General features: G+C 53.4%; 1 protein-coding gene across 1 annotated transcript; it reads left to right on the plus strand.

Moving 5' to 3' along the window:
- The first annotated feature begins 1,200 nt into the window (after positions 1–1,200).
- On the plus strand, positions 1,201–2,149 carry LOC136544808 (basic leucine zipper 43-like). Its single transcript, XM_066536876.1, has one exon. It carries the CDS (start codon positions 1,337–1,339, stop codon positions 2,018–2,020), a length of 684 nt encoding a protein of 227 aa, XP_066392973.1. The 5' UTR covers positions 1,201–1,336; the 3' UTR covers positions 2,021–2,149.
- Positions 2,150–12,712: the final 10,563 nt, after the last annotated feature.

Genomic DNA, 12,712 nt, shown 5'->3' on the forward strand with positions numbered 1-12,712 from the left:
CACGTACTAGCAACTGACCGGAGACGCGTGTCGGGCCGGAGCGGCACCTGGAAAGCCGAAAGGGGGAAAGCCCCATCCCCATGGAGGCAGCCAGCCGGGACGACGGAGGATCCGAATCCGACCTCCGGGGAACGCAGCGCCACACGTAGAATACACGAGCTGGCCCTCGTGGCCCTGGCTTCCTTTATTCTGCAGGAGCACGGGCATGGAGCACCAGTCGTCGTCGTCGTCGTCGACCACCGGTCGGCAGTCGCGCGTGTCGACGTCACCGCCTCTGTTTCTCCCGTTCACCACCCAGGTGTTAGCTGTAGGTATGCAGACACGCAGCACTAAAAGGGGAAAAGATGGCATGGAACAGGTGCGGAATGCAGACTTTTATCTGGGAGTAACATTAATTCCACTTCCACAAATAAAACCCTGCTTTTCTTATCCTGTCTCGATGGCGTTCAGCGACAATGCCACAAATAGCTCCTGCAACGGCAAGCAAGCAAACGTTCTAACAGAAGAACACATGACATTACACGATCGTTGTCATTGATCACACTTCACCATGCAATGGTTGGTCATTCTCAGGCAGTCCTAAAATACCATATATAATATAAAAGAGTTTTTTTTAATTTTGTTGCATCAGTGCAATCGGATCCCATCTTTCGGCGCTAGTTGAGGTGATCGAAAGTTCGAAACCGCCTTCGGAGTTGCCTCCATGCACTGAGTTCATCTGATCCATGGTGGCCACGTAGCTTTTCGGCCTTTATATTTCGAGAAGATCGAAATCAGGCAAGGCCAAATCCATAAAGGACCAATTGAATACACACAAAGACTCGATCGAGCAAAAGCTCTAACTAACAAGCTCAAATAATTCCATCCTAATCAAGGACTAGTTTTAGTTGCCGATATCGCCTTTCTTCGTCCTTCCGGTTTCCTTCTTCAGATCGACATCAGCACATCAGCACCAGCAGCTAGCGTACCCTTCTATTCGTCCACGTGGCGAACCGCCATGCTTCCGCCCGGTGCCATGGCCCCATCGTCCATCGCGCAACAGGCACGCGGTAGCAACGCTTTTGAATAGGGCGTCTGAGTCTAGCCAAGTGTCGAGAGGTAGACGAAAGCGAAGTCGACACTAGTCCACTCCCACTGGTCGGGGCGCGTTCGGTGAGGAGAATCGCAGGTGCAGGGTGCCGTCAGCGTCAGTGTCACTGGCCAGTGATGGCGAGCCTCGCTCGCCTATATATTTCGGAAGCAGCTCGATCGGCTTCTTCATCCTCAACCTCCCTGTAGTTGGTGACACAAACTGACAGCATCGACATCAGCTAGTCATCTACGCTTGCCGGTGCAAATGCTGTCCCTCGACGAGGCCATGCAGCTCGACTTCGCCGCCGGCCTGCCGCTGCTGCCAGACGACATGGACACCGTCGGCTTCGGCTTCGACGATTTCGATTTCGAAGCGACGACTGCCGGCGATGCTGCTGGCGGTTTCCATTTCGACTCCACGGCGACATGCGGCGCTGCTGGTGGTGGTTTCGGTTTCCATACTGATACGACGGCTGGCGGCGCTTCGAGCTGCACGTCGCCCGTCGTAGGCGCCGTGTCGGCGACGACGACGCCGGCGGCTGGCATTATCGCCGGCGCCAGGGCCGCCGACGGCGACGAGGAGGAGGAGCGGCTGCGGCGGCTGAAGCGCAAGATATCGAACCGGGAGTCGGCTCGGCGGTCGCGCGCGCGGCAGCGGCAGCGTGCGGAGGAGCTCGGGCGGACCGCGGAGGCGCTCCGTGTGCAGCGGCGCGCGCTGGCGGCGAGGGCGGGCGCTGCGACGGCGCGCGCGATGGCGGTGCGGCTCGACAACGCGCGGCTCCAGGCGGAGGCCCGCGCGCTCCGGCGACGGCTGGGCGGCGCGCAGAGGCAGGCCGTGCTGCTGCTTGCGCTGGCACGCACGCGCCTCGCGCAGGCGCGGGCGGTTGCGGCTGTGCCGGCGCAGCAGGTCGCTGACGTCGTCGCGGCCGGGACGACGATGACATGGTGACGCCGGGGAAAAATGGGATGGAAACGTGTCGTTGCAGCATGAGGGCCTGTTTGGCCGAATAACTCATATACTTACAAGTTAAAAAGTAAAATAAGTGACTGATTTTGTCAAACACCACCAACTTATAAGTTACCCCTACTTATAAGAAATAAGCTGGTTCACCCCTGGTTAAAACTTATAAGCTACCCTTTTTCGCGTGGGGCCCACACCTTTCACTTAACAGGCATGAGTTTATAAGTCATCTACAACCAAACAGGCATGACTTGGAAACCAAACAGGGCCTGAGTTTTGGTATGTCCTGTTCGCTTCGTTGATAAGCCAGGCTGAAAAGTACTGTTAATTTATTTTGAGAGAAAAACGTTGTACTATTGGTCGCCTTTCTTGTTAAACGGCATCAGCAATCCACGATCTTTCAGCCTGTTCGTTTGTTGGTTTCAGCCAGCCCAAACCAACTAGCCAAAAGTGTTTTTCTCTCACAATAAAGCAGCACCAGCCAGTCCAAACCAGCCCATAAACCAACTAATGAACAGGCCCTTTGTGTCTTCTTGTTCTGCTGTGCTGAAATAATTGCAGTCTTTTTTTTACAAAGCGATAGGAACAGTTTTGGTGGACGAGCCAAACTTTTCGAATTGAAGAGCCTTTCCCTCGCTCTTGCTTTGGTTGCCGTCTCCTTCCTCGGACTCGGTTCAGCACCGGCCAGCAGCAGGCTGAAGCAAAACTGTAGCAGCCCATGCATGCGTCTGTCAGTCAGGTGACTGCCACTTTAGCAGCCCAACAGTGTTTTTACTTATTTTTTCAGCCAAGTGAACGTGACCAATTGACATTACAACTTGGTTCGTGAAACTCCAGTGTTTAATTGTTCAAAGTATCAAATTAGTAACAAATTATAAGTAGGAAATAACTAATTAAATTAGTAAGCAAATGATAAGTAGGTAAAATATGAAATAGTGCCACTATTTTAACGCTTACCGGCGCTATAGCTTGCAACAGCGGTCAAATTTGACATAGCGGCACAAAGGACAATAGCGTAGCGTTGAGCCTCTCCGGCCGCTGTAGCCCGCTATTTTTATCTATGGCCGGTACTAGCACCGGCAGTGGCACTTCCGCGCTCCAGAGCCAGGGGAAGGCCGGCCGTCCTGCTGCTCGCGTTGGCACGCGCCCGTCTCGGTCTCGTGCACACGGCGCGCGGCGGCGAGAGCGCGATGACATTTGGTATCTCTTCTCTACATATCAAAACCCGGGTCCAAGCTCGGGCACCCGATTAAGCCATGTCACCCGTTAGCCTTGAACCGTCGGATCCGGCCATCACACAATATGGACAGTTCGATCGGATCATTGCGGGTCTCAAACCCGTTAAGTTACGGACCCGGGCCTTCACGGATACTTACGAACCCGCTCGTCCATCGACGTCATCTCCCCCGCCTCGCAACGCCGCTCCGCCAGCCTGTGACTGTGAGCCAGGCTCCGGCATCCGCCCACCGCGCCGCTCGTGCCTTTCTCCGGCTGTAGCACCGCCTCAGCCTCCATGCTCTCCACCTGTCGCGCCTCTACCGACCTCATCTATCCGCTCTCGGCCCAGCCGCCCTTAGCCCTCCGTCTATCGACTTCGAGCTCGAGCCTCCCGTGCGTGAAGGCGGATGGAAAGGGAAGGAGGATGGAGGCTCAGCCTAAGCCACGTCCAGCTCTTGCTTGGTGACGGGCTAACGGCGCCCAGGGCTCGGCCGTCCGCTTGGCCGCACCAGCACGCCACGTGCTGCCGTCAGCGACAGTCCAGACGAAACATGGAAGGGGGCGTGGAGGCTGTCCATGGCCGGCCACGGCCGCCGGCTTCGGCTGCCCAGAAGGGGATGGCGTCCCCCAAGGCCCAAGCCGAATGGGACAACGATAATGGCATCCTAGCCAACTACACTGGCTTTCACTACACTAGCAACACTCGGATGCCTGTAGCAGAGTGATGGCAGCTCTAGTGCCTGCAACATATTCGACAAAATGTCCAGCCACCTAAGGCATTAAGGTACACAGTCCTGTTCAACTAGTATGACAACCCATTTGATATATTGGCCGGGACGATGATGACGTGGTGACGCCGGGGAAAAATGCGATGGAAACGTGTCGTTGCAGCATGAGTTTTGGTATGCCCCGTTCGCTTCGCTGATAAGGCAGAGTGAAAAGTACTGTTTATTGATTTGTTACGAGAGAAAAACATGTACTGTTTGTCGCCTTTGTTGTTAAACGACATCAGGAATCCACGATCTTTGTGTCTTGTTGTACTGCTGTGCTGAAATAATTGCAGTCTTTTTTTTACAAAGCGATAGGAACAGTTTTGGTGGACGAGCCAAACTTTTTGAATTGAAGAGCCTTCCCTCGCTCTTGCTTTGGTTGCCGTCTCCTTCCTCGGACTCGGTTCAGCACGGGCCAGCAGCAGGCTGAAGCAACTGTAGCAGTTCCCGTGCATGCGTCTGTCAGTCAGGTGACTGCCACTTTAGAGAGTGCTTCAGACGATGGGCAGATCCAACGGGGGGGGGGGTCCTCGAGCCCCCCTTACGAGGCAAAGTTCTATAGGGTAGGTGGGGCTGAGACTTAAGACCGAGCAACAGTCGAAGGTATGTGTTGTTCAGCCCCTCTAATATTTTTTCTGGATCCGCTACTGCTTTAGACTGATTCTTCTGATTGTGATTGGTCGATCTCAATTCCAAACAAAGTTTCAGGGTCAGGTTCAGTTCATCGTCCATCGACGAACGATCGACGTGCGGCCTGGGTATGAACCGGGCACGGGGCACCAGTTTGGCAGTTTCTTCGTCTTCCATCAAGGCCGGCGCCGGCGCCATAGATAATGGCATCCTAGCCAACTACACTGGCTTTCACTACACCAGCAACACTCGGATGCCTGTAGCAGAGTGATGGCAGCTCTAGTGCCTGCAACATATTCGACAAAATGTCCAGCCGCCTAAGGAGGTGTTTGGATCCGGTCACTCAAATTTAGGAGGTATGTTGGGAGGATGTTGCATGTGGTATTCAGATACTAATAAAAAAACAAATTACATAATCCGTCAGTACTCTACGAGACGAATTTTTAAGCCTAATTAATTCGTCATTAGCACATGTTTACTGTAGCAAAACATTGTCAAATCATGGGCTAATCAGGCTTAAAAGATTCGTCTCATAAATTAGTCGCAAAGTATGCAATTAGTCTATATTTAATACTCCATGTATGTGCCCAAACATTCGATGGGACAGCAACTAAAATTTAGAAGGGCCAACCAAACACCCCCTAAGGCATTAAGGTACATAGTCCTGTTCAACTAGTATGAGAACCCATTTGATATATTGGTGTTACCATTCACACGAGATACAACAACGGAGTCTCAGCCTAACCGTTCATGCCAGATATGTTGCAGTTGCAGGCAATAGACGCCTACCTTCTTTGAGCTTCTACCTGAGCATGGTTGTGGTAGTGCAATTCTCTCTGAATCCAACTGAGTTGGATGCAAGTGCCCGTGTGTTCTTTTTGTACACTCCCACCCCAATGACATCCACATGTGAAATGTTGACATGTCTCCTTTTAGTCATGCATTCTTATGATTGTGAAAAGCCGAGAACTGTATTTGCTGACGAGAACTACCACACCATAAGATTAATATATTGATGATCTGAAGTAGACCAAATGTTCATATGCAGTCATACAACCCAGAATATATAAGGTCGTGCAGCTATTTGGTGATTCTGAAGTCTCCATTTCACAATTTACTTCAAGCTTGAAAAAGTTACGGTCATGCTGCAGATTCATGGTTGTGTCCATATGCTATGTACTCGGCATGGAAGACTCTTATAGCAAGATGATATTGTCAATGGATAGAAAAATTTCCCATGCTGCTTTATTTTGAAAGATCCCATACTACTTTATGCAGTCACGGATGATAACTGTGGTGAAACAAGTGGAGCTCCAATTGTTGGAGCTGATAGATGGTTGCAGCTCTGAATTTAGGAGTCATCGTCTAAAGTTAGACTTATCTGAACCAATTGTTGCCTATGGTACTTGAGATATAGTGACAACTAGCATGGCTTCACGATATATACCATAAATAAGGTGGTTACACACAATTCTTGACATTATGATTTCCTTTGTTTTCTAACTCTATCTGTTGAACCCTTATAGGCCTTCAGTGAGCATGAGCATTTTGACATTCTGTGGTACTTATCTGCAACATCTTAATGCTATTATCTTTTGTTTTATCTTCAATTAGCATTATTGTTTTCTGAATCCATGTGTTTCATATTATCATGACCACATATGAATACGCACTCACAAAGATTCATTTAAATATGACAGTTTTATGGGTGCATGCTCAAACCAAGAGATGACCTGCATAGATAAGCTGATAACAACAACTACTGCAAATGAAGAACAGGACAACCTGATGACTAAGAGTTGACTTCACACGAGCTCGGCATGTTTGTAATACTGTGCTGGGAAACAAGCTGTCAAATACATCATTTCACTCGCTTTATTTAAATCAAGATGTCAAGGGCGTCGAGCCCTAGGGTAGCTGGCCCTTGGCTACGGAGTTCGTAGCCGCGGTCCGTCTTCTTTGGCGAGGTTTACCCCTCCGCCGCAGGCTTGTTGGTTGAGAGGAAGAGGGAGGTTGGACGATAATAATCTTGCTTAATCCTTAATTGTTCCGAGTCCACCCAATATATGGCCAAAGGCCCAACGTATGGACCAACACACTCCTGAAATCAAGGAACTAAAAACAGAAACTCCCGATCGGCTTTCCTCCTAGCCACTCGCGATGACCGCGCCCAGCGCGTCATCCTCGCGCACGATCTCGGCGCGTTCCGCGCGTGCAGCATCGCGGCGCACGTCACGAGCCCAACGACGCCTGGTGTACGTGCGCCCGACCATGACGTCTCTCCCCCCTCGAGAGGCAGCTCGTCCTTGAGCTGAAACTCCGGATACTTGGCGTTGAACGGCTGCACGTCTTCCCATGTAGCTGATGCCGGCGACTGGCCCTTCCAGTGAACAAGCAACTGGCGCACCCCGCGAGCAAGACGGTAGCGTACTGCGCGCGTGGGCTCCGGCGCGACAGCGCCATGGTGAATTGGCGGCAGAGTAGGCGGAGCATCTGGCGGGGTCCTGTTGAACTTCTTGAGCAGCCCGACATGGATCACGTCGTGGAGGCGGGCACGGGAAGGCAGGGCGAGGCGGATAGCGACGTCGTTGATCAACTCGATGACACGATACGGCCCAAAGAAACGCAGTCTGAGCTTGCTGGAGATGGCCTGGGGCAGCGATGATGCAGCACGTTGCCGGAGCCGAAGTAGTGCCCAATCGCCCACCTGATACGCGACGTGGCGATGCACCTTGTCATAGTGCAATTTCTGGGTCGCCTATGCCTGCTCCAGACGATAGCGTACGTCAGCCAGGAACTCCTCGCGTTCCTCCATGGTCTTGGTGACCGCAGCCACCCTCGTGTCACCCGGCTCGTAGGACCAGATGGACGGAGGATCGCGCCCATAGACGACGTGGAAAGGTGTGTCCCGCAGTGACGTCTAGTAGGCAGTGTTGAAGACGAACTCCACCCATGGCAGCCAGCGAAGCCACTGGCACGGCCTGTCACCAGTAAGGCACCGTAGGTACATGATGATGACACAGTTTGCCGCCTCCGATTGCCCGTCCGACTGAGGATGAAACGTCATCGTCATGTGCAGCTTTGTGCCCATCAGGCGCATGAGCTCGCGCCAAAACATCGATGTGAAAACGGGATCATGGTTCGACACCAAGGACTGTGGCATGCCGTGTAGGCGCACAATGTCGGTGAAGAAGGCCTGAGCGACGGACTCGGTGGAGTAGGGATGCGCCAGCGGGATGAAGTGGCTGTATTTGCTGAACCTGTCCACCACGGTGAGGATGACAGACTTTCCTCGGATGCGAGGGAGGGCCTCCACAAAGTCGAGTGCGACGTCCGTCTAGACACCCTACGGCACCAGTAAGGGAAGAAGCAAGCCAGCTGGATGCAAATGCTCTGATTTGTATTGTTGGCAGACTACGCACGTGCGCACGAAATCCTGCACAAGCTGCTTCATGTCAAGAAAATGGAAGTCTCGGCGGAGACGGTGCAGCGTGCGTTGAACCCCTTCATGCCCATCCTCGTGCACTGCCACCACGATCTCCTAGACCAAGGGAGAGACGAGGGGAATGTACATCCATCCGGCGAACTGGACCATGCCGTCGACGAACATCCACGGTGCGCTGCGGGAGCCGGCGGTGATCTCCTCACGCAAGGCGACGAGGGCGGGGTCGGTGTCGTGGAGTTGCTGGAGTCACGCGAGGAAGTCAAAGTGTGGCGCCAAGAGTGCGAGCAGCGCCCCGTCTTCTGCTATGTCGCGGCAGGACAGCGCGTCGACCATTGCATTTGCCATCCCAGGCTTGTATTCGATAGAGAAGTCAAACCCAAGCAGTTTCCCTACCCAATGGTGTTGGGGAATGGTTGCCAGCCTCTGGTCCAGCAGGTACTTGAGGCTGTAATGGTCCGTCCTGAAGCTGAAACGGCGGCCCCAGAGGTACGAGCGCCAGTGGCGCACGGCGTGGACCAGCCCGATGAGCTCGCGCTCATATGCAGCGAGCGCATGATGCCGAGGTGCCACGGGCCGGCTGAAGAAGGCGATCGGGTGGCCCTCCTGGATGAGCACGGCGTCGAAGCCGTGGGACGACGCATCGCATTCGACGATGAAGGGCTTGGTGAAGTCCAACATGGCGAGGATCGGCGCCGTGGTGACCGCAACCTTGAGTGCAGTGAAGGCCGCGGCCGCCTCCTCGCCCCAGGAGAACCCTTCCTTCTTGAGGAGGGCTATCAACGGCACTGCCACCGCCCCATAGTTGTGGACGAAGTTGTGGTAGTAGCCCGCCAAGCCGAGGAAACCACGCACCGCCCGTGCTGAGCGAGGCACCGGCCAGTTGTGTATGGCCTGCACCTTGGCTGGGTCCATGGTGACGCCCACCTTCGAGATGATGTGGCTGAGGTAGGAGACCGATGGAACACCGAACGCGCACTTGGAATGCTTGACGAAGAGGCGGTGATGGCGCAGCTCGGAGAGGACAGCGCGGAGGTGACGAAGGTGGTCCGCCCATGACTTGCTATATATCAAAATGTCAATAAAGAAAACGAGTACAAAGCGACGGAGGAATGGTCGAAGTACATCGTTCATGAGAGCCTGAAACGTCACCGGGGCGTTACATAGTCCGAACGGCATCACCAGGAACTCGTACAGGCTGTCGTGAGTGCGGAATGCTGTCTTGTGGATGTCCTCCGGGCGCATGCGCACCTGGTGGTACCCAGAGCGCAAATCGAGCTTGGAGAAGAACCGCGCGCCATGGAGTTCATCGAGGAGCTCGTCGATGACTGGAATCAGAAAGGCGTCCTTGACCGTGAGCGCGTTCAACATGCGGTAGTCGACGTAGAACCGCCACGAGCCATCCGGTTTCTTGACGAGGATGACTGGGGAGGAGAAAGCTAAGTCGTTGTGGCGGACGATGCTCTGCTCGATCATGGCAGCGCACTGGCGCTCTAGCTCGTCCTTGTGCGCCACCGGGTACCTGTACGGCCGCACAGCCATCGGGGATGCACCGGGCTTAAGAACGATGTGGTGGTCGCGGGCGCATGGTGGAGGTAGACCGGTGGGCTCGGCGAAGACGTCAGTGAAGGAGCCCAGCAGGTCGTCGAGGAGGGAGTCACCGTCCGCGGCCGCATAGGGGCCTGGCTCGTGCTGCTGCGCCATGCCGCGCCAACAGACCTCGCGGCCTTGCTGCTGGAACACCATGGTGCCTGCCGTGAAGTCCTAGGCGATGCGCTCGAGCGTTGCCATCCACTGCGTGCCGAGGACCATACCGTACCCGGCGAGGGGCATCACGTAGAGGCCGACGAGGAACTTCCTACCGTTGATGGAGATGGGCACCTAGCGGATGATGCCGGGACATGAGACCTTCTCGCCATTGACAACGGTGGTGGTCAGCCGTGTGCGCTGCTGGACGGGCGACCCCATGCGCTGGGCTACTGTCTCCCCGATGAAGCTATGGGTCGAACCCGTGTCCACGAGCGCGACGAGAGAAGCAACGCCTAGGGCCACCCGCAGCTGTAGAGTGTTGCAGATGGGCACACCTGCCACTACATGGAGGGAGAACACCGGGGCCTCTGTGTCCGGCGTGGTCTCGCCGTCGGCGTCGTCATCGTCGTCGTCCACGACGCTATCCAAAAGGAACAAGCATTTGCATACCTTGTTATGGCCACGGCTATACTTTTCATCGCAGTTGAAGCACAAGCCGAGGCGGCGGCGCTCGTCCTGCTCTGCCTGGTTGAGACGCTTCACCGGCCGGCCCTCGACGGTGGTAGTGGGCATCGTGGTTTTGGGTGCCTGCTGGTGAGTCAGGGCGAGGTGCGGTGCAGGCGCCGGGAGGACACCCTGAACAGCAGCCTTAGGCGGCGCAATAGTGTACTGCTCCATGAGTTCCATCTGTCGGGCAAGGCTCATGGCGGCGGCGAGTGATTGCGGGTTTTGGATTTGCACTGCGAGGCTGAGCGGCAACAGAAGTCCGCCGGTGAACAACTGAACCCGCTGCGCGTTGTCTAGAGGTCTGGCGCAGGGAAGGAGCGCTTGAAAACAGTCCTGATATTCTGCAACCATTCCCGTGCGGTAGCAGTCCATGAGTTCAAAGAGAGGGGCGGCACGGAGGGGCGCCCATAGCGAAGGTTGAGGAGCTCCTTGAAACGACACCATGACGGGGTACCCTTGTCCGTTTGGACTTGGATGTACCACAGCTGTGCCTCGTCCTCGAGATTGTAGGACACCATCCACACCTTCTCCTCCTCCATGATTCGCTGCTGGTGGAAGTACTATTCACACCGGTTGATGAAGATGAGCGGATCGGACTTGCCGTCATACCGCGGAAAGTCCATCTTTTGGAACTTTGGTGACCGGTTTGAGTGGTGCTCGCCGGTGGTTGACTTCCCGCTGGAGGTGGACGTGCGATCAGAGGACAACGTCTGGATCGCCTTGGCGTTTGCCTCCACGGTGGCCTGGAGGGTCTGCACAGCGGCGGCCAGCTTTTCCACGGTGGACATGAGATCGTCTCCCATCGTGCTAGCATAGGACGAGGAGGCAGAGGAGGCAGATGACGGGCTAGGCAGGGTGGTGGCGGCTGGATATGGCGGTGTGGCGGCTATTGGTGGTGGAGATGTGGCGGACGGTTGGGGAGATGACGAGCGTGACGACGAGGATCGCCTGGACCTAGATACCAGGTTGTCAAGGGCGTCGAGCCCTAGGGTAGCTGGCCCTTGGCTACGGAGTTCGTAGCCGCGGTCCGTCTTCTCCGGTGAGGTTTACCCCTCCGCCGCAGGCTTGTTGGTTGAGAGGAAGAGGGAGGTTGGACGATAATAATCTTGCTTAATCCTTAATTGTTCCGAGTCCACCCAATATATGGCCAAAGGCCCAACATATGGAGCAACACACTCCTGAAATCAAGGAACTAAAAACAGAAATTCCCGATCAGCTTTCCTCCTAGCCACTCGTGGTGACCGCGCCCAGCGCGTCGTCCTCGCGCGCGATCTCGACGCGTTCTGCGCGTGCAGCATCGCGGCGCACGTCACGAGCCCGACGATGCCTGGTGTACGTGCGCCCGACCATGACACAAGACCTATTGGATACTACTGTACTGAAGCTACAAATGAAGACCTTGCAATCTGTCACTGTGTATTTTCCTTGATTATCAATGACATACTTTGCTTTTGTTATGTCTATACATCCACATGTTTATTCCCATGTCTACCGAAGTGCTATAAGCACAATGACTACTTTACTAAAGTCAATTTTTATAATAGCTTTTGCTTAATCTGAGACTTCTCTTGTGTATTATATGATTGATATAGCAAGAGCTATGCTCATATTTCTTTCTTTTTCTTTTTTTTGTTTTGTGTTGAAAGTGCTTTGTTATAACATTGGACTCAAGTACTCCTTCTGTTTTTATTTATATGTCCTATTAGGTTTGTCTTAACTCAAACATTTGTATCTTTGATGTAGGTTTTAAGAACAAAACTAGGTACGTCCCCATATGTGTGCCCAGGAATTCAATTCACACATATAGTTACAAATGAAGGGGTAATATCAAAGACAATGCCTTTATTACATAGCGCATAAATATTTGTTTCGAATGACATAGTCTTTACAGTATATACTTTAACTCTACTCTTCTGTCCAAGCCTCCAACATCACAGGAATCGTCAACTGGTTGATCACAAGCCTAACACCTCCTAGAAAAACTCCACTGAAGAACCTCCATCTGGTACCCATCCGGGATTTTGCCAAAGTATTGAAATAAAACAAGCGTAAGCTACTACCGCTTAGCAAGCATAACATGATGAGATGTAGGCTCAAAAGACTTGACACGGCTGAACTGCGGTAAACGTTTTTAGTTGGTCATATTTTATTATTAATCATAAGTTGCTAAGTTATGCTTAGGCTCCTGATTATGAATACTTAGAGATACCAGCAATTTTAATCATAACTCAAACCATTCGAGTAACCAACTATTCAGTAAGGATCCAGGCCACTCGTGTCCATGAGCACGGCTGATATATCAGTTTTACACTCTACGAAGGTTGTACACTTTCACCATGAGTCGTGTTGCCCATATGCCTGGGT

Source organism: Miscanthus floridulus, chromosome 3 (assembly GCF_019320115.1).
Source record: "Miscanthus floridulus cultivar M001 chromosome 3, ASM1932011v1, whole genome shotgun sequence".
In the NCBI taxonomy this organism is placed as follows: Eukaryota; Viridiplantae; Streptophyta; class Magnoliopsida; order Poales; family Poaceae; genus Miscanthus; species Miscanthus floridulus.

What these genes read in the sequence shown, in the direction of transcription:
- LOC136544808 (XM_066536876.1), top strand. Translation starts at nt 1,337, where the DNA reads ATGCTGTCCCTCGACGAGGCCATGCAGCTCGACTTCGCCGCCGGCCTG.